Source organism: Pseudorca crassidens, chromosome 17, assembly GCF_039906515.1.
Source record: "Pseudorca crassidens isolate mPseCra1 chromosome 17, mPseCra1.hap1, whole genome shotgun sequence".
NCBI lineage: Eukaryota > Metazoa > Chordata > Mammalia > Artiodactyla > Delphinidae > Pseudorca > Pseudorca crassidens.
In genome coordinates, this window is record NC_090312.1 from 35,978,182 (window position 1) to 36,002,859 (window position 24,678).

The 24,678-nt window shown below is 42.1% G+C and overlaps 1 protein-coding gene and 1 pseudogene across 2 annotated transcripts in view; both read right to left on the reverse strand.

Annotated features, from left to right (window-relative positions):
- The window catches only part of GRHL2 (grainyhead like transcription factor 2), a 165,416-nt gene that overhangs the window by 56,024 nt on the left and 84,714 nt on the right, over positions 1 to 24,678 (reverse strand). For both annotated transcript variants that reach the window (XM_067711598.1, XM_067711597.1), the window contains exon 8: positions 5,724 to 5,818. In XM_067711598.1, the coding sequence (XP_067567699.1) occupies positions 5,724 to 5,818 (95 nt within the window). The remainder of the gene's footprint in view (positions 1 to 5,723; positions 5,819 to 24,678) is intronic.
- LOC137210669 (tigger transposable element-derived protein 1-like) lies at positions 11,817 to 23,728 on the reverse strand (annotated as a pseudogene).

The window sequence follows — 24,678 nt, forward strand, 5'->3', positions numbered from 1 at the left end:
AGCCTGCTATGAAGAAAGTTGATATTTAGTGGAATCAGAATCTGAGATGCACAGGAAAATGATCCATGGTGTCTCTCAGCCTCTCTACTTCCCACCTCACCCCAACCAGTTTTCAGCCCTGCCCACCCCCAGTTTCACCACAAAAATCTGTTAACAGGGATGAAAATACGACTAATCTGTGTCCTTGACTCTCTCTAAAACTGCAACAACTTCTGGTCAGAAAGTTCCTCCCAAATACCAAAACGCAGGAAGAACGTTTCCCACCTGATCTTGCAAAGCAGAGGGCCTGACAGCTCCTCTCTCGAAGCCCCTCCTGCAACTCAAGAGAGAGAGTTCGGGGGGGTGGGGCGGGAGGGTAGGCATCCCTCCAGAGCGCAGTCACTGCCCTTGCTGGGCTAGACCGCAGCCAAGAGTAACACAGGGCAGACAGAGCTCCATATAACTGAATTATAATACATTTTCTTTTTAAATCATAGAGACAGGGGAATGGGTTAGGAGTGGATTTACTTGTTTGCTTGATTATTTAGCAGTGCTGGTAGTGAGGGAAAAGGAGCATTTCACTGACTCAAGATCATTCCGAAAGGCTTAGCAGCCGAGGGTTCATGGAAATAGGCCTCCTTCATCTCAGGTAGTCTATAAATCACGAGAAGGGGGAGGCATAGAAATAGGGGGAATTGGTATGGTGTTCCAGTGAAAAGACTCAGAAAAGAGACTCGTTCCTCAGAGCACTAGGTAGCATCTTAATGCTCAAGCAGCTCTCTGTGGCCACATGAGAGAGGCCTTTCGTAGCACGTCGAGGTTGGTTTAATCTTGAAATCACTGCGAACAGAGAAAAAGGCTCTGGACACAAATAAGGGGCCTGGTTTCAAGGATCTCCTTAGAAATCGGGGAGAAAGGGGAGCCTATAATTAGGGTTTGTGTGCTCCCGCTTTGGGGGTGATGTCATCACCGGCGCTCGGTGCCAGGAATCTGAGCTCACCACCCTTCAATAATTCAATAGGGGCTTGCCTGGGAACTTCTCATCTCGGGGATTAGTGACCAACAGATCTACTTTGTGGGTACCTGCGTTTGGCTGAGGGGAGAAAGAGAAATCGAAATGACCTTGTAAGTGGGAGTCATGTGAAAGAATGCAGCCCTCTGGTGCTCCCACTAGAATCTTACGGATGGGACCTTAATACTTTGTCAGCCCCTCCCTGTTCCGCTTCCCGCCATTTTCCAGCTGAGAAACTGAAGCTCAGAAGGGGGAAGACGCAAAGCTGGCTATTCCCGCGCCGGGACGATACCTGGTTGCCTGAGCCCCATGTCAGCGCTTTGTTTTCTCTGGTCACCCTGTGCCCCAACCTCATCAACTTCCAAGCTTCCACCAGCATGGACGCTCAGAGCCTCACCCACCTGGATGCCACCTGAGTCAATCCCAGGGGCCCAGGGACCCCGGTTCAAGTTACAGGAGCTTCCAGACTGCACAGACCCTGAGGGGAAACGAATGTGCTGCCGGAGACTCTTTCTGCTGCGGGCGTCATTGTGCAGAGACGCTGCAGCACAACCAGCAAAACCGGTTCTGGGAGGAAGAAGTCTGCAGTAGTTCTGCCAGAACCGTGCTGCCCTTGAGACTGGCGATCTGCAGTTAATCCCGTAACCTCATTTTCTTTTTTAACACCTTTACTGGAGTATAATTGCTTTACAATGGTGTCTTGGTTTCTGCTGTATAACAAAGTGAATCAGCTATACATATACATATATCCCCATATCTCCTCCCTCTTGCGTCTCCCTCCCTCCCACCCTCCCTATCCCACCCCTCTAGGTGGACACAAAGCACCGAGCTGATCTCCCTGTGCTATGCGGCAGCTTCCCACTAGCTATTTATTTTACGTTTGGTAGTGTATATATGTCCATGCCACTCTCTCACCTTCGTCCCAGCTTAGCCTTCTCCCTCCCCATATCCTCAAGTCCATTCTCTACGTCTGCGTCTTTATTCCTGTCCTGCCCCTAGGTTCTATTAACACCTTCCCTGGCCAAACTTTTCCTGTAATTAAATTAAACTAAATGATTAGAGTTTCACGTTCTTTCCTTTCTTCTGTTCCTGCTAAACAAGAGCTAAGAATAGAATATAGGTCAGCAGCAAAAGAAAAGAGTAGTGTCCTGGAAAAATCCATAAATTTTGTCATCAGGCCTTGATGATGCATATGTGGGAAGACTAACAAATACGGGACTGTTTTATTTTTTTAACAAATGCACCAAAACCAACTGTCCAAATAGAATCTATCTTGGGAAGACACACAGATCTCTCAAATGATACTGCCATGGCTCAAAGTATATTTGTAGTGTCTCTCGGGATATTACCCACTTCAAAGCTGGTCTTGTGCCAAAAGCTATACATTATTTTTACCCCTGAAGTCATATTATCCAACTTGTTGGTACACACTCACATTTGGACCCAAGTGGTTTCTGATTTTTTAGAAAATATCCTCAAAGATCAAGATTTACTACCTTTCTTTCAAACAAAGAAGGGCGCAGCAGCTCTCTGTAACGGCACCAACACAAGTTAGCCTCTGTGTGGCCAGTTGCCAAAGGAACCTGGGGAGGTTGGTGGGGTTCCTGACTGGCCCATTCCTCTCAGCCACACGGCGTCAACCTCCCTTGTGTCACTGCTTTCCCCAACACCAAGAGCCAGTAAAGATGTACACGGCATATTCAGTTGTCTGAGGGGGTGCGACTGGGGCGTGAAACTTCAAGTGTCCACGAGGACCAGGCAAGGAAAGTCCCACGATGGAGAAGGCTAGAGAAAGCATTAAAGAGAACAGCTGGTACCTCACAAGAGCTACTCGTGGGCTTGCAAACACTTGGGCTCATGTTGCCAGAATCTCTAATTACCCAAAAGAATCTGGAAACTTAGGTTTTTGTTTTGTTTGTTTCTTGAATCTCCTGATTATTAAATGTGGGCAAAATATTTTAAAACTTGGAATATAAGTACATAAATGCAGGATACACACGTACATATACGTTCTGTGGAATATATGAAGGCTGCGGGTCACAAATGTGTGTCCTCTGGCCACATGAACTAAAACAACACGTGACACTGAATGAATGTCGCAATCCTAAAGCCTGCAACAGATTTCTGTGTGGATGTTACCAAGAGGAACTCGAAGTCAAATGCAACTGCTCCCGAGAATACGTTCACAGTAAGAAAATCACAAACAATCCCACCGTGAGAGGATTTTATGCCTTGCTTTGTTGAAAACCTTTTTCCCAATCATGTAATTTTGGGTTTTTTTGCAGCCTGCTTATTATAAAATCAATGATATGTTTTTTGGGGTTTTTTTTTGCAGTACGCGGGCCTCTCACTGTTGTGGCCTCTCCCGTTGCGGAGCACAGGCTCCGGACGCGCAGGCCCAGCGGCCATGGCTCACGGGCCCAGCCGCTCCGTGGCATGTGGGATCTTCCCGGACCAGGGCACGAACCCGTGTCCCTTGCATCGGCAGGCGGACTCTCAACCACTGCGCCACCAGGGAAGCCCAAAATCAATGACATTTTAAAGAAAAACCTTACATCCTGCAGGTTGAAACAAAAAAAATCTTCTCAGCCTACCTAATGAAATGGATTTAACTTTTACGGTTTTTCTTTAAAAGCTCTTCCAGTAGTTTGGCAGAAGTATTTGGAGCTATTTTTATTACTCATCGATTAACCCAAACTGCTCACAATTACAACTACCAAATAATAGTTACTGAAAATATGTATTAAAGAAACAAGTTTTGCTACAACAAACAAGCACTGCCATTTGTCAAAGCAGATGTGACCTTAAATGTGTCAGCCTGGAACAATACACGCGCACAAACATACATATTTCAACAAGAAAAGTGAGCCTTACCTATGGGAAATGCAAGAAAAGTCAACTCAACCCCCAATTAACTACCTCACTGGTTGACCATAGAGCCGCCGTCATTCAAGATGTCCCTTCAGGTTCAGGCATTTTCTTTAAAAGGTCCTTATTGACTGCTAACAGTTAACACATTCACCTTCTAGCACGTGTTATCAGATTGCATGATAAGGAAATTTAGGGCTGCAGTTACAGCTTGCTTTACCTTGACAAGGCACTTCCAAGTATAGGATCCCATTGTCTTCCCAATGGACGGCTCTGCTTGGGCCTGCCTCTCACTCCTCACACACACTGCTGTCCAGCTAATGATTCCCTTACCTCCCTCAGAGACTGGAGTTTCACACATCGTGCTCCCAGCACATGCTTGGTACAGCAGGGACAATCGGAAAAGTTTGTTTTGTTTTGTTCTGCTTTACATGAGCGAACTGAGGCCCAGAGAGGTCAGCTGACTTGCCAGGATTCCAACCCTGGGCCCTGATACCATGGCACACACTGCCTTTTCCTTACCCAGCCCAGTAATCTAGCCTCTGGGAGAAGAGAAGGGGGCACGAGGAGAAAGCCTGGGGCTTGGGTGAGGAACTTTAAACGGAGGTGGAGTGGGGCCTTGAGGAGAAGCTTTTCCTGCACTTCTGTGCCCATCACATCACAAGGCCTCCTGCCTTCCCTCAGATGCACTGACCCACTGGAACATTCTCCCAGCTACTATGGAGCTCTGTTTCTGCTTGCCCATTTAGGTCACCTTTCTTGGGCCTAAAGCCAATTTCATTTACTTTGTTTTATACCTGAGTGAAATGAGACACTGAGCAATTCATCTTCTTCTCTAAGTCATGCCCACAAACTCCCATCCAGTTTCCTTTCTCACCTGGCCTTCCCCTGCTCACAGACAATGAAGCATTGAAAGCAGTTGTTTACATTGACCTTTTCATTAATTCCAAGACAAAGTCTTCTAACGCCCTCCTAGAGGGTACATAACCGAAGCAGAAAACAAGCTTAGGGTTCACCTGGAACCTTCCCTTTGGTGCAAAATAAGGATCGAGAATCAGAAGGTACAGAACACAGGAAGAAGAGTGGGCACAGCAGCAAAGTTCAGTTTTCATAAACTCAGAGACTCATGGTTGGAAAGCAAATCTGAGTATCACCAAGTCTCACTTTTTGACCCGAATCCATGCAACGGTGGACATCTGGCCTCAGGATGCACCTGGCCAGAGATTTTACTGTTGCCCTTCTTAACCATGCTGGCACCAGACAGAAATAAGAAAAGCTTAAGCTTGAGGTTAACAGGAAAGAAATGGCTCAAGGTCACGGTGGTGGCTCTTCCTCAGGGAGTCAAGTTCAGAGCCCTGCAGCCCTGCTTCCTGCACCCTCCCTTGACCAGATGAAGCCTCAAAGGGGCCGGGGGTCGGGAGGCTCGCCCAGCTGCTTACCTGTGCAGACAGTCGCTCTGAGCACCTTCCTGCCTCTGAAGAAGGCAGCAGTTGGAGAGGTGTTTGGGGAAACTGCAGTGCAGGGAGAAAAGATTTTTCTGGCCCAGTCCTGTCAGCCCCAAGTGCTAAAATGGAGCTTGGGGGCCTGGAAGATCTGGGAGGGACAAGGGGCCTGGCCCGTTCAGCGGGAGGCCACAGGGGAACAGGTACACCCCCTTTCTCCTTGCTCCACAAAAGGCAATTTAGCTGTGCGTAACTGAATGTGTGTGACTCAAGAGAAAGATCATAGGTTCATTTCCCTTTTTTCTGGCTCAAGTTAACAGATCTTTCCCTACTCAGAGGCTCTTGTAAAAGAATCCTCTGCAGAGAAAGGACACGGTATTTAACAGGTGTGACCAATGAATCAGTGCTACCTTCACACTCACCTTAGCTTCTTCATTCACGTCCCAGGTGAAGGAGACAGCGTTATATGCAATCTCTTCAATGTTGCCAATCGTATTAAAGCTCTCCTTGTAATCAGCTGTGACATGAAAAAAGAAAAAGGTAGTAAAAGAATCAGCGTTACTGGGCGACATGTATTGAATTATCATTTTTCCAGTGGGGAAATGGCAACTTGGCCTATTCTTCTGTCTGTCCCCATGGCAACAGTTCAGGATTTGTGCTTGCTGATAATCTTTTACTAATATTTACTCTATGAGAATGTAAGTGTGTTCCTCTATTAAAAGAGTAAACCTAGGTGAAGCAATGTTCCTAACTGATTTGTTCATCAGTTTCCTTTTTAACTCGGTTTATAGATTTCTTCCTCCTGACCAGGTTCCAAGGAACCACCTACCTAGTCCCTCTCCTACTCACTTTTCTGCCACTGAATTTGGCCGGCAGTGCCAGAGTATTCCATAGGGATCGTTTCATAGGACAGAATATTCTCTTTATCAGTCGGGCAGGGTCTCCGGGGCTTCAGTGAAGAAATCCAAGAGTGCAGAAAAACTTATTTTTTACTTCTTTTTGGATTCAGGTACAGAGAATTGAGTCAAGCGTACTCAGCTCATTACCACCACCTGTCCCCTCAAGGCCCTCTCTTATTTCTTTATTTATGTAATATTTATTTATTCCTTTTTATTCTCTCTATCCCCCACCCCCAAACACAATAGCTATCAACATGTTTGCTCTGTATCCTTATGAAATAAGTTGGGTTGATTTGCCTGTGTACATAGTTTTCATTTTCACAAATTGTGCCGTACTGTGACTAGGGTTGCCAGATTTAGCAAATAATTTGTATCATACTCTAAAAAAGTATTTGTTGTTTAACAGAAATTCAAATTTAACTGGGCACCCTGTATTTTATCTGGCAACCCTCGCTATGGGCCTTTTCAGACGTATCCACGTTGCTGGTTGTAAGCCTAAATCCTAGCTGTGGTTGCATAGAATTTAGTGGTGACCACCAACTACAATTTACTTATCCCCTCTCCCCAGAGATGGACCCTTCAGTGGTCTCCAGCTCTCTGGTACCACAGACAACACTGTGATATTCCTCTGTCTCCACTGTCACTGCCTTAGTTGGTCTTCTGGTCTAGACACGACGTTCCTAGTAGCTTAATCCTCACTACTTCCTGAGGTTTTTAGCTCATGCTTACCATCTAGATTTTTCCTCTACTCTTGGCCTCCTTGGATATGACATCCTACCTCCACTCCATCCCTTGTGTACTAAGTAAACATTGGCCATGTCCTGCTTGGCTGGCATGATGGTAAGGCCCATCTGCTTTTCTTTGAGGTCTGGTTCACTCACAACTTGATCACCTAATCACATATGTTCTTTCTTTCTAAACTTTCATAATTATTTTTCTAAAATGAAAACTCTAATCACGTGCTTTTATTAATTTTTTAAGGCTAAAACTTACACCATGACCCATCATATGCTTTACAATTAGACCCTGCACACTTCTGTGTCATCACACTCCAGCCCCACAATGGGGGCCAGAGGAAGGTTCAATACTAATGATATTGGAGGTCTTTTTGTTTATAAAATCTTTTTGAATATGTTTCTCTCTGAGTTAGGATGAGTTATTATGATTGACTTCCAGTATAAAGTGTTCATTGTCTACAAAATTTGACATGTTTCTGGCCAAATGGGCATTTCCTCATCCTGTGTTCTATGTGGCCCTATCACTCCAGGGCTGGTGGCTTCTTGAGGCTTCAGCAAGTTCTCTATGTTAATGCTGTAAGATTTTGAAGTCTGCTTTCCTAAAATTCACATATCTGATCATTTTTAGATCATTTCCTCCTCATTTATCACAAAATCTAAATTCATGTGATCCTTTACCAAGATTTTAATTACCTTCTCTTACTAATACAACTCATTTTGTTCGTGTGAATTAGGCTGGGAGAAGCAGGACTCCTATTTGATTTTTCTATCCATAACACAAATAATAATAAAACAAAGTCCATAGTAATAATATCAATAAGTTTAGGGGAATTCCCTGGCGGTCCAGTGGTTGGGACTCAGCACTTTCACTGCTGGGGCCCCGGTGGATCCCTGGTTGAGGAACCAAGATCGTGTAAGCCGTGTGGCATGGCCAATAATAATAAATAAAATAATAATAATAAGTTCATAATAATCCATAATAAAACAAAGTCAGTTTGATTTTGTGTTTTTAAAATAACTCCTTATTACTGGGACCTGGATTGCTGGTTAACTTCAGAAAAACCTACTGAGATGTGCTCTCCAGAATGGCCCTCAGACTCACTTCCTATAATGGGTCATGTCAATCTATACTCTGACCAGAATTCTATTTCCCCTCTTTCTCACCAAATTTTGACTTTTGTGGCCAATCCAGTGGGTACAAAGTGGTATGTTAATGATATTATAGTTGCATTTCTTCTATCACCTATGAATTCAAGCATCTCTTCACATCCAGGATAGCCAACGAGGTGTCTCCTTATACAAACTGCCTATTCATGCCCTTTGTCTATAATTTTATTGGTTTCCTCAGGGAAACTTTAAAGCAAAGTTATAGATCTTTACATTTTAAATAAGGCACACACACTTTAACATAGAAGCTTGTGTGTTCACCATAGGAAAGTCGTATACCATGATCAAATAAGAAAAATATTTAAAAGCAGGCACAATCTACTCACCCACTACAAACACATCTGTGTAGACTTCATTTTTCCTATCTCAGTCTCTGTCTCCCTTTCTCGAAAATAGATATTTTTACACAACACTGTAACAATTATTTTTTAATTTGCTTCTTTTCCCTTTAATACATCTTCAGCATCTTTCCATGTCACTAAATAAAATTGTGGAAAATAGTTTTAATGTCCAAATACTATTATCTTGGGTTGAAATAAAATACTATAACTTTATTTTGCTCCTATTGGACCCTTAAATGATGTATAATACTTTGCTACCTTAAATAACGCTTCCTCTAATTATCTTTATGGCAAAATAGTCATATATACTTCCTTATTTCATTAACATATATTCTCAGAAGTGAAATTAATAGGTCAAAGGCAAATATATTTTTGAGGCTTCTAATTCACTTTGTCAGATTGCTCCTAGAAAGGTTAAAACAGTTTATATTCACAATAACAGTGCGTGACTTCCTGTTTCCTCAAACTGTCTCTTTCCAAGTTGGTATGCAAAGCATGCTAACATTATTTTATTTGCAATTCCTTGATTGCTAAAGAATAGAACAGTCTTCTATTTGCTTTCTGGCTCTTTGTGTTTCTTTATATTCTTTCTCTTTGTTTTTAAAATTTATTCATTTATTGTAACAGTTTATTGTTCTGTCTTTTGCTCATTTTTCTCTTAGGGAATTCAAATTTTCTTATCGATTTAAAGTAAATACTTAAAACTAAGCGATAAAACAGAAAGCAAAGGAAAACGATTTTATATCCTACAAGTTTAAAAAAAGGCTTTATGACTATATTTCAGATGATTTTAAATGCAAAACTGTGCTTTCAGCAGGCCAGCCAGTTTCTTAAAATTTTGAAAAGAAAATAGATCACTGAACTTAAAGGAACTGAGTTCCCTGATTCTTCATAGCTATTTGTTTTAAAAGACAGTCTTACAATTTTGTTTTGCAATTTTTAATAAGCATGTTTAAAATCATAAATCAATCAAATTTTAAAAGCAAATGCCATATCTAGCAGTAAAGAGAAATCAGAACGGTTTAGTCAAACACCTAAGCTACATCTTTTTAAGTTTTTATTTTTCCACACCTTCTCTACCTGAAAAATTCCTCCCCTAAAAAAATATGTTAGCTTAGAAAAGTAAAGAATTTTAAAAACAAATGCAATACAAACACAAATAAATGCTTTCTGGGTCTTGCACAGGGTCTCTGTCAGTTTCTCTCTATCATGTTCACTTACTCAATCAACAAAGGTATTGAACAAATATTTACTGTGTGTTCCCTATATACTGGGCAGCATCCTCACGCTTAAGAAACAGCAGAAAATAAGACTAGGTCCCTGATCTAATGGCGCTTACAGTTCAGAAGGAGACAGAATACAAATAATTAGACAAATAAATAAATGAAAAACATATTACGTTTAATATGCTTTTTATGCTAAAAACAAAAAAAACAAGACTGGTCAGGCTACTGTTTATTGGGTGGCTACATTACCTTGCTTATTTCCTTCATACTACATATCAATGTTTTATTTATTTGTTTATTTATTTAACACTGCCATTTCCCATTAGCTATACATGCTATGTAAAGGCAAGGAACTTAAATACTGCTACTTTCTCAGTGTTTAACATTATCCAGATAAGATGCATTCCATAAATTTGTTGAGTAAATGAATGAATAATGGATCCATGAGCAGTCTAAACAAAAATATAACTAAGAGACTAATGTCACACACTCCTCTTTAACCTTATAAAAGACATATCTGTTCTTCTCTACCCCTTTGTTTTTAGTCTCTAAGCCACTCACCTATAGATGGTGAAACAGCTCTGCTATCATATGGTGACTGTCAAAGTTTTGTACACGACTTACACACATTGATATTGCTTTGTCCACATGCATTTTAGTCCAATAAACAAAATGCTAATAGATGTGTCTCCTGTTTCTGAAAACTGTCTTAATGTCCTTTGATAACTGTTGTTTGCTTAAGGGTTCATGACCCTTGGTGTAGGAATAAAACCTCCACAACCTGTTGTTAACTCTTCCTGAATTTATTTCCTCAAGAAAGTTTCTCAAACCCAAATTTTGTAAATGCTGATAGCTGCAACCAGTAAAAGGTATTGTAGGACTTCCCCAGTGGTGCAGTGGTAAGAATCCACCTGCCAACGCAGGGGACACGGGTTTGAGCCCTGGTCCAGGAAGATCCCACATGCTGCGCAGCAACTAAGCCCGTGCGCCACAACTACTGAGCCTGCGCTCTAGAGCCCACGAGCCACAACTACTGAGCTCGAGCACAACAACTACTGAAGCCCACTCACCCTAGAGCCCGTGCACTGCAACTACTGAGCCCACACGCCGCAACTACTGAAGCCTGTGTGCTTTAGGGTCTGTGTGCCACAACTACTGAGCTCGCATGCTGCAACTACTGAAGCCCACGTGCCTAGAGCCAGTGCTCCGCAACGAGAAGCCACCGCAATGAGAAGCCTATGCACTTCAACGAAGAGTAGCCCCCGCTCACCACAACTAAAGAAAGCCTGTGCGCAGCAACGAAGACCCAATGCAGCCAAAAGAAAAAAAAGGTATTGTAATGAGCTGGTGTAATGAGCTTAGTTTCCTAGAGCTGCCATAACAAATACTACAAACTTGGAAGTTTAAAACCACAGAAATTTATTCTCTCATTGCTCTGGAGCCAGATGTTCTAAATCAAGGTGTTGGCAGTATTGGCTCCTTTTGGAGGTTCCATGCCTCTCCTAGCTTCTGCTGGTGGCTGGCAATGCTTGACGTCCCTGGACTTGCAGACATATCACTCTAATCTCTGCCTCTGCCTGCACGTGATGTACTCTTGTGTGTCTCTGTGTTTCTTCCCCCTTTTTCTTCTCTTCTAAGGACTTGTCATTGGATTTAGGGCCCACCGTAAGCGAGGATGATCTCATCTTGAGATGCTTAACTCATTACATCTGCAAAGGCCTTTCTCCCAAATAAGGTCATGTTTACAGGTTCTGCGACTTAGAATATGAACATACAATTTTTGAGAGTTACCATCAACCCCTGCATCTGAGATTCCCTCCTATGATTGGAAGTCATGTGATTAGAGTGCATGGCTTATTCTTGTATGAGAGCCACCGTAGCTAAAAAGTAATCACCCTACTTTAAAAGAATTTTAAAGCATTTAATTGTGAACGTACAGGCATGCCTCCGATATATAGTGGGTTTCATTCCAGACCACCCCAATAATGCCAATATTGAAATAAAGTGAGTCACACAAATGTTTTGGTTTCCTAGCGCATACAAGAGTTATGTTTAGTCTGTACTGTAGGCTATTAAGTATGCAATAGCATTATGTCTAAAAAAATGTACAAACCTTAATTTAAAAATACGTTATTGCTATAAATGCTAATCATCATCTGGGCCTTCAGTGAGTCATAATCTTTTTGCAGGTGGAGGGTCCTGCCTGGATGTTGACGGCTGCTGACTGATCAGGGTGGCGGTTACTGAAGGCTGGGGTGGCTGTGGGAATTTCTTAAAACACGACAACAATGAAGTTTGCCAAATTGATTGACTCTTCTTTTCAAGAATGATTTCTCTGTAGCATGCAATGCTGTTTGATAGCATTTTACCCACAACAGGATTTCTTCCAAAACTGGAGTCAAACCTCTCAAACCCTGCCGCTGCTTTATCAACTAAGTTTTTTTCTTTGCTCAACCGTAAGAAGCAACTCCGCATACATGAAAGTTTTATCATCAGATTGCGGCAATTCAGTCACATCTTCAGACTGAGTCGCTAACTCTAGTTCTGTTGTTATTTCCACCACATCTGCAGTTACTTCCTCCACTGAATCTTGAACCCCTCAAAGTCGTCTATGAAGGTTGGAATCAACTTCTTCCAAACTCCTGTTAATGTTGATATTTTGACCTCTTTCCATGAACCACAAATGTTCTTAATGGTATCTAGAATGGTGAATCCTTTCCAGAAGGTTTTCAATTTACCTTGCCCAGATTCATCAAAAGAATCACCATCTATGGCAGCTATAGCCTTACAAAATGTATTTCTTAGATAATAAAACTTGAAAGTCGAAATTACTCTTTGGTCCACAGGCTGCAGAATGGATGTGTGTTAGCAGGCATGAAAACAACAGTAATCTCATAGTACCTCTCCATCAGAGCTCTTGGGTGACCAGGTGCATTGTCAATGGGCAATAGTAATACTTAGAAAGGAATCTTTTTTTCTGAGCAGTAGGTCTCAACAGTGGGCTTAAAATATTCAGTAAACACATGTGCTGTCATCCAGGCTTTGTTGTTCCACTTACAGAGCACAGTCAGAGTAGATTTAGCATATTTCTTAAGAAACCTAGGATTTTCAGAATGGTAGATGAGCATTGGCTTCAACTTCAAGGCACCAGCTGCATTAGCCCCTAACAAGAGAGTCGGCCTGTCCTATGAAGCTTTGAAGCCAGGCATTGACTTCTCCTCTCTAGCTATGCAAGTCCTAGATGGCATCTTCTTCCAATATAAGGCTGTTTCGTCTACACTGAAAATCTGTTGTTAAGTGTAGTCCCCTTTATTAATTACCTTAGCTAGATCTTTTGAGTAACTTGCTGCAGCTTCTACATCAGCACTTGTGCTTCACCTTGCACTTTTATGTTACGGAGATGGCATCTTTCCTTAAACCTCATACACCAAGCTCGGCTAGCTTCCAACTCTTATTCTCTAGCTTTCTCACCTCTCTCAGCCTTCACAGAATGCAGGAGAGTTAGGACCTTGCTCTGGATCAGGCTTTGGTTTATGGGAATCTTGTGGCTGGTTTGATCTTCTATCCAGACCAGTACAACTTTCTCCATGTCAGCAATAAGACTGTTTTGCTTTCTTATCATTCGTGTGTTCCCTGGAGTAGCACTTTTAGTTTCCTTCAAGAACGTTTCCTTTGCATTCGCAACTTGGCTTACTGTTTGGAGCAAGAGGCCTAGCTGCTGGCCTGTCTTGGCTTTTGACATGCTTTCCTCACTGAGCTTAATCACGCCTAGCTTTTGATTTAAAGGGAGAGATGTGAGACTTGTCCTTTCACTTGAACACTTAGAGGTCACTGTAGGGTTATTAATTGGCCTAATTTCAATATTGTGTCTCAGGGAACAGCGAGGCCCGAGGAGACGGAGAGAGATGGGGGAATGGCCTGTCGGTGCAGCAGTCAGAACACATACATTTATCAATTAAGTTTGTCGTCTTGTATGGGTGCGGTTTGTGGTGTCCCAAAACAATTACAATAATAACATCAAAGATCACTAATCACAGATTACCATAACAAATTCAGTAATAATAAAAAAGTTTGAAACATTGAGAAAATTACCAAAATGAGACACAGAGACGTGCAGTGAGAAAATGCTGTTGGGAAAATGGTGCCAATAGACTTGCTCCATGTAGGGTTGCCCCAAACACCCAATTTTTTAAAAAGCAGTATCTGTTAAACACCATAAAGTGAAGCCCAGTAAAACGCTTCATATTACATTTCGAATGGACCCTTATTTCTTTAAAAAAATGACGAGGCAACACAAAAACTACAGGTTTTGTACACTGGTTTGTAAATATCTGTAGAATACTAGCATCTACTTGGTGAGCACGGGGATATAAACAGAAATGCGGCTTAGATGTTTCCAAAAAGTGACATGATGGCACAAAACAATTGGCTAAAACAAGTTTCTAAAAAATGTATGTCAACGGAATCTGAGTTACGAAGGTAGTTCTTAGTAATCTTAGTCATTCACACAAAGGAATAACCCTAAAGTACACAACCAGCTCAAACCATCAAAAACAACGCATCCCTGGGAAGAAGAAATGAGAGTTCGTCCAATGAAATAAGAGTGAAGTTGATCTCACTGTTAATGTCACGTTGCCGGTGATAGAGTCAAACTTTCCAGGGTCTGTTCTCAGGCTGAGTGTGTCCTTGGCATGTCAGAGTGAGGCATATGGGAATGCACAGCCATAGAGATTCTCTAGGGCCTGTTAGGATGACCTCCAAAGACGGAGACTGATAGTGTCTGGATTCTCGTAGTTTATAGGCTTGTGTGGATGTTCTGTAACAGGGATCATCAAATGCTGGGGTGCATCCGAATCACTGGAGGGCTTTGGTAAAATGCAGATGCCCGAGCCCACTCCCAGAGATTTGGATTCAGCAGGTCTGGGATGTGGCAAAGAATGTGCCTTTCTAATCAGCACCCAGGCAGGGCTGTTGCTGCTGCTCTGGAGACCATCCTGGGTAGCATGGATCTACGGCAAATTGAAATGACTGAATCCTTGGTGTGCATTTGATTTATCCCACATATAGTCTTAGAAAGCACTAGGTATGCCTTGATGTCCTACATCAACTACCCATGACGTCCATGAGACAGACTGTTCTGCTTCCTCAAAGGTCTCCCCTCTTGGGCGGACATCAACACCACATACCGGAGGACCAAGCAGTTACCTACGTGGTGAGACGTGGGTACCACCTGCTCCAAAACATTTGCTATTCTCTTGCCTGGAATCCCATCCTAGAACTCACTTTCCTTTAGGAACAGACACTGTCATCTCCTGACATGAGGACGCAAATGCTCCTGGGACAGTAGTAACTGCCACAGACTGAGAGCTTACTGAGTGCCAAGCCTTCCACCCACGTATCTCATCTAATCCTCACCACCGCTCTGGGAGGTAGGTATCAGCATCCTCCTACAGGGAAGTTAAGCTGCTCTTGAAAAATAACGTGGCTGGTAACAGACCAACCTGTGATTTGAATCTAGGTCTGTTTAATGCCAAAGGCCATACTTTTAACCACTGCCTATATTTATCTTGCAAATTAAACACTAAATGGCCACCAGATAGTAATATCTTACAGAGAAAAATCATAGCATAGCCTACGTGGCAACTAACTGGTAGAGAAGTGCTGGGGAATGTAAGTTTGATGATGTGGAGAGACTGGACATTTTTGGACCACTGCAAATGCCTTGACAAAGGAGGGCAAAGTCAGGGGTGTGTCCTGCAGACCCCAGGAAGATGGAGCTCACAAACTAGCCCTTCTGAGAAAGCAAGGGATGTCGGGGCAAAGATGATAAACTTGACAGTGTTTCAGCAAAGGGCTGTTAGGCACACGTGGATGTGCAATACTTTCTGTATGTTTTTGGCAAGTTATATTCTATGCTGAAATTATGGGATTCAATTCTATTTTAATTGTGATGGAAAGCAGGACGGTGAATCCTTTGTTATCTTCTAAAATTTTTTTGCATGGAATCAGTGGTCTGTTAAAAGGTCTTTAAATTCAGACTCTTGTAGATTGAGTTTTCTTCAGACTGATTGTATGTGTAAGTGTGATTCCGGAATTCGGTCAAAGGAACTATTAATTCCTTCACCTTAATTAAGCTTCAGGTGCTTGGTAAATTATAAATACCCCTTTCAATTATTTTCTGTATGTATTGCTGGAGATAAAAAGAAGTGCCGTAATTAAAGTAAAAATTGCTTCTCTTTTGAAAGGTGTAGATTCTGCCTGGACTAGTGTAATAATGAAGCTGAATGCTGAAAATGGCTCAGGGCGCTACTGCCAATTCAGTGTGCAATACACCACAGCCTAAGAAGATGCCTATCTTGAAAAGCCAAGAACTTGGGGTAGTTCATGTATTTGGGGTCAGGATGCTACAAGGAGTCCATCTATAGAGTGGTGCCCAAAGCACAGAGAGAAAGGACACTGGTGGGGGAGACTCCTAGACCTGAATTTAATTTCTATCCTCCTCTCACAAGCCCTAAGACGTCCAGTGAAAAGTTACTGAACCTCTCTGCACTTGTATTTCCTCAGCCACAAAACAGAGGCGATGTCTAAGGGAACAGACCCTGCTAGTCCTGTGGTCAGTGACAGAAACAAACTTGCTCCCCACTTTCCCCCATCCCTTCTGTCCTCAAACATCTGCTTTTCTCTGTCTGCAATGGCCACATGGGATCAGCTCAAATTCAGGAACCAGTTGAGGGTCATTCTAGGAGTATTCGCCCTGACTTGAAATAGGTAAAATAAATAAACCTTAGTCCAAGTAGGTTCTGAGATTTTTTTTTTTTTCTGTTTTCAAAATCAAAGAAGCAGCTTCTTAAAATCTGAATGACTCACGAGAACACTAATGAGCCCATGATTTCCTTTATGATACTTTTACCAAGCCAGAGGTAACCTGGGTTTCCTTAAGTGTGTTGACACTTGAGCTGATTTTTAGAGGCACTAAATGTATTTCCATCACTGGGTCCTGGGCCCTGAGCAAATAGTAGGAACAGCCACCAGTTTCTGAGAGCTTAGTGTGTGCTAAATACACATACTTCACAAACACAACCTCAGGCAATTCTGATCAGTAGCTTTTTTTATGATTCCTACTTGGTATAACAGGCCTACGTGTCAAGTACCTCTCCTCCCCAGCAGTCACTTAGTTTTGAAAGGGCCAAGCTGGGATTGAAGCCTAAGAAGTTCTGTCTACGTACAAAGCAGAGCCTTTCGCTTTCTGTGATATATAACGTTTCCAACGAGCATCTTTCCATACATAATCCAGAACAAAGGGGGCTGACATTATGAAAACGTAAGTTGTGACTCACAGAATGTGATTGGCATAGAACGACTCTTTGGCACTATTAAAGCTGGAGCTATTAATAATATTATTGATATTTACTCTCCACACATCATTTAAGATGAACTCTTTCTTGGAATTTTCCCAGTAGGCTAAACCTAATATTTTCTTTGTGTTTGACTCACCCTTCTGTTTCTTGAGAAGGAATTATATAGGCCCATGAGGTAGCTTTCAATTGCACTGACCATAAACTTAGAGGAAGAAAAGCATTTTACATTGTAACCCATTACTGCATTCAGACATGCTAGTACTTTTACTCTATTTGACTTCATTGTTTAAATGCTGGTCTTGAAGACCTAAACAGATGTTTCTCCAAAGAAGATACACAGATGGCCAATAGGTACATGAAAAGCTGCTCGACGTCGCTAATTATTAGAGAAATGCAAATCAAAACTACAATGAGGTACCACCTCGCACCAGTCTGAATGGTCATCATTAAAAAGTCTACAAATAACAAATGTTGGAGAGGGTGTGGAGAAAAGGGCCATATGATCCAGCAATCCCACTCCTGGGCACGTATCCGGACAAAACTATAACTCGAAAAGACACATGCACCCTTATGTTCATTGCATCACTATTTACAATAGCCAAGACATGGAAACAACCTAAATGTCCATCAACAGATGAATGGATAAGGAACATGTGAGATACACACACACACACACACAATGGAATACTACTCAGCTATAAGAAAGAATGAAATAATGCCATTTGCAGCTACATGGATGGATCCAGAGATTATCCTACTAAGTGAAGTAAGTCAGAAAGAGAATGACAAATACCATATGATGTCACATATGTGGAATCTAAAATTTGATACAAATGAACTTATCTACAAAACAGAAACAGACTCACAGACATAGAGAACAGACTTGTGGTTGTCAAGGGGGCAGGGGATTGGGGGAGAGATGGATTGGGAGTTTGGGACTAGCAGATGCAAACTAATATACATAGAATGGATAAACAACAATGTCCTACTGTATAGCACAGGAAACTATATTCAGTATCCTGTAATACACCATAATGGAAAAGGGGGAAAAGAAGAATGCTGATCTTGACCCATAAAGTTGATTTCAAATGGAAAGTAGGTCATAGTCTGTGTGTGGACACATGTACACACATGCATATGTGCCTATACCCACACCATGGCCTCTAGCTCTGAATTTAATTCAACTTGGATGAGCTTAAAATTTAACTCTTCTCATCAGTCTGTTATTCAGTGAGATTTAACTTCAATTTACCTATTTTGTCTTTTCAAACTATTTGTCTCTTATATTTGTGAACAACACAAAAGTGCCTGACATATTCTGACAATTTACTGAATGGAGACATGGGTGGTGCTTCAGTAAGTCATTTATTCTTGTACACTGCATGAACTACTCATGTTTTATTCCAGTTTTCCATTCTTCATTTCATTACTTAATATGCTAACAGTCTTAGGGTGAGGAAGGGGACAAGATGTTATAGGCACATAGGATTAGAAGTTAATCAGCCCAAATCATCTCAGACCTACAAACAGGGCTCCCTCCCTCCAGCACAAGTCCCCAAACTTTCCCCACCCCAGTTATTTCCAGAAACTGTAACACTTCCCAGTTAAACCAACTCTAATTTATAAAAGAAAATTGAACTCTTTCTCAAATGATGATACTTTATTATTAGCAAGAGTCTTGAGAATTGCTATTGTGTCATAAGACATTCCACGGTCTCTCTCAAAGATTCATTCTAGTGTCTAGTAGCCCTTAAGATCAGAAATAATTTTCCAGCTCCTATAATTGTCCTTTTGAGTTGCAGACTGAATAGATTCAAACAAAAGAAATAACTTTTTGGTAATTGGTGGTGCAGGACACAGACACACTACAAGAAGTATAAATCCTCAGATGGATTACCTTTTGATAAATTGGGAATTATAAACCCAATTCCTTCAGTGGCTCAAGATCCATTAAAATTAACCCCCATTTTCAACCTCCCCGATAGCCCGTGGCTGCCCAATCACTTACCAAATTGGTCCACAGATAAAGGAAGGGAAGTTTGTTATGTAGACGATAGGGTTGGGAGGTGTTTGTTCTATGAGGGATTCTTGCATTAACTGCTATTTGAATTACTCATGTTGCTATTCCTGTTTACTTATTTTCCAACAATTATTAGAGGATTTAGATGTTATTTCAAAATTGAAATTCCAATTCTCTTAAATATATTTCTTCAAGAAGGTAAATGTGTCCCTCAAAGGAGGGAAGCAATTCCCGCTCTTACTATTTTCTTTGGTGATGCTGAACCACAGCATCTGGGGATTGTAGGTGTGAGCACAGCAGAATCAGCAGCCACCTTAGAAAAGCTGGCTTCCCAATCTGTGAAATGGAGATAATACAGGGCTGGCCTCACAGCATCTCTCAACAACGATGGGATGCTCATTTATTTGGCTCTCGGTTTTTTCAATACTTGCCTTTTCAAGAGAAGAAACACTTAGTAGCAGCTCTGCGTTCCTGGAGCCAGTTCAAAGAGTTTTCTTAAGATTGGATCCTTATTTTGGCTTCTCCAGCCTCAAAGAGCTTAATTAAATTTGGGGAAAAACTCTCCCTTGGCAAGTTTTAGATTTTGTAAACAGGGAAAAGAAACCTTTAGATTTGCCTAATTCCACACTTGCGGGTACTGCAGAGGCAACGAAGACATACATTTGTTCCTGCTGAAAGGCAGAGCGAGAGAGAGGCTTCCAGCCATCACTGGAGGACAGCTGAAAAGACCAGCTCTATAGTTTTGTTCAGTAAATAGATGAGTCTCGTGAAACTATCAGACTATATTGCCAGGGGCTTTTTGTTTGTTTTTTTTTTAATTTTTAAGCCAACCAAATAATATGAAAGAATGTGAGACTATCAGGTTATCTGAGGTGTCATTAAATGCATCTCTGAAGAAAGAAAATAATTAGGCCCCAAGCAAAAAACATAAACTCAAATAAAAAGTTAGATTACATGTTTGAGATAAACACATGGTCTTATTACATCAGTAAAGATATAGAAAACGGCCCACCAAGGAGGGGTGGACAATGTGGTGGTACCCGGTAAACGTGAAAAAGAAAAAGATGCAACCCAGGAAATTAAAGCATTTTATGTTATTAAGCATGGCGGGTCTATTAAGAGGTTTTAGTTATCTCTGTGTACGTGTGTGTGTGCGTGCACGCGCGCGTGTGCACACGTTAATTCTGAGACCTCATAACCTAAACCAGTATCTCTTTACGGGACAGCTTTAACCTTTCGTTAAAACAGATTCTCAGAGCATCCATCCGGTGGGTGCTCTTCAAGCACCCATTCCCTGCTTTAATCCTCTGCGTAACACTCCTTCTGGTTAACCACTCAGGGCTTCAAGTTGCCAGCAGCAGGGAAGAACTTTTCCAGAAAAGGTTTATTAAACAATAATGCCTAGAGCCAGACAAACACCATTCCTGGAAGCGGTGAAGAAAAATGAACCCAAATGAAAGACCACATTAAGTATCATTTTTAATTTCCAAATCTAGCTATCTTTTCTTGGGAAAGTGCGCTTTAAAACAACTTTCTATTTGTTTGCTTCAGGGAAAAACAAGAATTTCTAGTTAAGTTAAAAAGGAGAAATTTCCCCTCGGTTTATTAGTGTAGGTATTATATTTCTATGTTAGCAATGAAGTCTTGGAGTTGTTAACCAAGTTTCATCAAAAAGTCTACAGCATAACAAAATAATATATAAAATATGAGAAATTAAAGTACCAAATGCACATTTAGCTGGCATCCAGAAAAATACCACCAAAATTGATCCTTTCATCATGGAAGAGGACACAGCCCGACCGCACCCTGATTTCCCTGTTTACAAGACACATGCCTGCTTACCGTGGTATTACCCACATACACAGAACCATACATGGAAGTTTGTTCATCAACTAGTCAGCACTGGTTGAGCATCTTTTCTGTGCCAGGCTCTATACCAGGTGCTGGTTATACAAAAGTTAAAAAAAAAAATCTTCTCTCCCCTCAAGAAGCCTGGCATCTAGTGGAATGGACAGAATGTAAACTGATAAACCAAGAGAAACACAGCAGACGTGTTATTGTCTAGACATAAACTAAAACGCGTGGAGGAAGCAGCTGACTATGCCTGAAAGATGAGGAAGATCTCACCTAAGTGGGGTCGGGGGAAAAGGTCTTAGGGGCGAGATGTCAGCCAGGTAAAGGAGAAGAGCCCTAGAGAAGGAATAAAGGAGAGGTTGGAAGTAACTAGGAAAACTAGTGAGGGGTGAAAATATACCTGTAGATTTGGCATGAAGAAATTTTAATAAAAGGCAGGTTATGCTGGATTCAGACATGAGTAGTAGTTTAGGATGGGGGGTAGGCATTGACTCCTCTTTTAAGAAACATGGATTGGAAGGAAAGAGGAAGACCCAGCAATAGTGTTTTGCAAGGGAGTCTGCCAGGATCAGGGCCTGTAAGTGTGGGCGGTCTCAACTCTGCCCCTGTCCTGGTCCATTCCCTGGGGGAAGGCTGAGGGAGCCCCAGATCACCCTAGGCACACATGCCAAGGAGGAAATGATTCTCCCCAGAGGTGTCTGTCCCCAACAGGAGGAGCTTCTAGGACTCATACACAGACATGCATGCAATAAATAAAAACCCACAGTGGCTCAATTTTCATTGAAAACTAATTTGTTCCGCCTGAACTAAGATTAAACTTAAAAAAAATATTTGCCGTTTGTAATCTTTTAAATATATAACATTAATAGCCTACCATTTTTATCACGTAAATATTGTATAACCAAAGTAGAAGATGAAAAAATTTTCCAGGAGCTGTGGCTACGGTACTTCTCTATAAAACAGAGGCGCCCTACACTGCCTGTACCTGTGGCAACAACCAAACCACGACGCCACGTGAGCAGCGGGTCGGGCGGAGCCTGGCCCATACCCCAGCCTGTTCCCTCCTGTGCAGGGGGCAGGCTCAAGGCTGCTCCTCTAGTTTAGCTCTGACTCACTGCCTTGACTCTCCAGGCAGCCCTGGTTGGTTTTTGTTGTTTCTTTGCTTTTTTTTTTTTAAGTTGAAGGCTCTCAAGAGGAGGTGTTTTATTTTGAATCAAATTTCCTTTTCATATCTATTCAGAAGTGTGGAAAGAATCTAGGAAACATCAAAAATCAAAATTCCATTTACTTGAGTTATTTTGAAAGGAGGGAAGTCCCACACTTTCCCAACTGCAGGAGAGAGCAAGTTTATACAGTTCTGGGGGAGGAGGGCTCTCCACAGAACACAACTCAGTGGCGGAGTGGGAAACCCAGAGGAAAAGGAGAGAGTGGCAGGGCACACTTGTCTCCCAGGCCTATGTGAGCCACAGATTCACTCTGACTACTTGGCTACCTGACCTCTTGAAAGGCAGCACCTGCCTCGCCCAACCCACCAGTCTCTACCCTCCCACTTTTCTGCACAGCTCTGAGTAGCCCAACCCAGGTTTGAGTATAAAAACTGCAAGAAAGCACACTTGTAGGGCACATCCAAAGCCAGCCTCCTCTAGAAAGCTCAAAGCAAAAAGGAAGGAAGGAAGGGAGGAAGGAGGGAGGGAGGAAAGAAAGAAAGAAAGGAGAGAGAGAGGGAGGGAGAGGGGGAGAGAGAGAAAGAGAGAAAGAGAGAAAGAGAAAGAGAGAGAGAGAGAGAGAGAGAGAGAGGGAGGGAGGGAGGAAGAAATGAAGGAAGGAAAGGTGTGACCACTTTATTCGCAATTCCTATTTGAAAGTGGAGTAGGATTTCAGACAGAAGAGAGCTCCCAGGCCTGGACAGACAGCCAAGCTGAGTAAGTCCCAGTGGTCAATGAAGTTCTGTATTCGAAAGTCTTCTGAAAGGCTTCTCTTTGACTCTCAAAGAAAACAATTTAGAACTAAACGTGAAGAAATATTTTGATTTCATTGGAACTTAAGTGTTCCTGAAAGCTTTATCTTAATATAAGATTGCTATTAACAACACGATTTAAAAATAAAGAGATAGATTTGCATTAGGGCACAGACGAAAATCCTATAATCACACGCTAATAACCCAAGATGTACTACAATTGCCTACTAATTACCATGGAAAAGTATGGGATTAATATTAACAATATAACTAATACAACCTGGTACAGGAAAAGATTACTTACTGGGAACCAAAATTAAAGACAGATTGAATAAAGAGCAAATGGTTAGTTTCACAATTAACTACAAAATTATGTCAATACTGGTCACATTGGATGTGACTATCACGTAATGATCCTTATTTGGACATGCTTGTGGAATAAGTCTCATTACATGACAATCTACACCACCCGTTCTGAAAGCGCAAAAACTGTGATGTTCATCATTTTGAAACATCTGCATTGTAAAGCAAGAAAGTAATTCTGTTCAGTAGAGAAATTATATTTGAATGAGTTTCAATATATCTGCTGTAGCTTCGGATTTTTCATTTTATAAATCAATATTAGTTGTTGAACGTCTTATAATTTTCCTTCCCTGTTTGAAAGGAAACAAAGAGAAAAATATCCCTTCCCAGGAAAGTGGTTTTGGAATTATTCACGGTTTGAGTAGACTTGGTATGCAGTCTGGTTCATTTCGTGATTTGTGGTTCATTTCAAATGTTTTTAAAATGGCTTACATCGTGCAAAACTGGATCCCTCCACCATGCAAATGAGTCCCGGGTAACTCCCAGCCTGCTCCATGTGTGTCATCGTGTCCCTGGCTGGACTCAGCACTGGCCGGCCTCCACTCCCCCGCAGCTGGCCACGCTGCCCCGCCCGACCCCCTGCCTCAGGGCGGGACACCCGCCTCGCCTCGCTAACAAAGCTGAGCTTTTCTTCTGTGATTTTTATCTTCTCCTTTATTCCCAGAGCCAGTCAGTCCTGGAGAGTCCACCAGTTCTAGAATTCATCTCTCATTCCTGGGTTAACTTTGCATCTCTCCTTTCCCAGCCATAACCGTCTCTCCCTCACTTCAATCCTTTCCCAGCCATAACCGTCTCTCCCTCACTTCATTCCCACCCCCATGCTGGCCCAGAACTACCTCCCTGAAATACAGATATCACTGCATGACAGTCCTGCTAAAAATCCTCAGTGGTTATCCAAAGCCTCCAAAATCAAATACTGCAACTCACTGAAGAGAAATACCACCTCATCACCATATTCCTTTTGCCTTTATTTATTCCCAGTCTCCTCCTTGTCAGAGTTCTGCGAGGACTGAAAAGTGAATGCAACACATCCACCTGGGTGAGTGACAACTTTTATGAACCCTCACTTACGTATTCCTGGATCTCTAAAGCCCATTCTGTTCAACAGTAGAAAAACTGAATTAGCAAAATACAAAGTATGCATGTTACACCTCAATATAAAAGAGTATAAACACACACTTTTCAATAGCTCCCCAACAAAACTGCAAACCAAGACTCTGGAGCCAAGCTAATGTCAAAGCAGCAGAGGACGAGAAACCCTGAGCTTAATTCCCCTCAGCATCTGGTGTGGTGATGTTCCTCCGCAAAGACCCACCCCACGGTCTGAGAGGTAGCATTTCCCCAACATTCCACCTGCAGCTCTGGGCGTTACCACCAGGACACATGTGGTATTTGTCAATGGCCCTCTAATACCTGGAACCTTCTGGGCCTTGGACCCTTAAACACCCAGCTGGG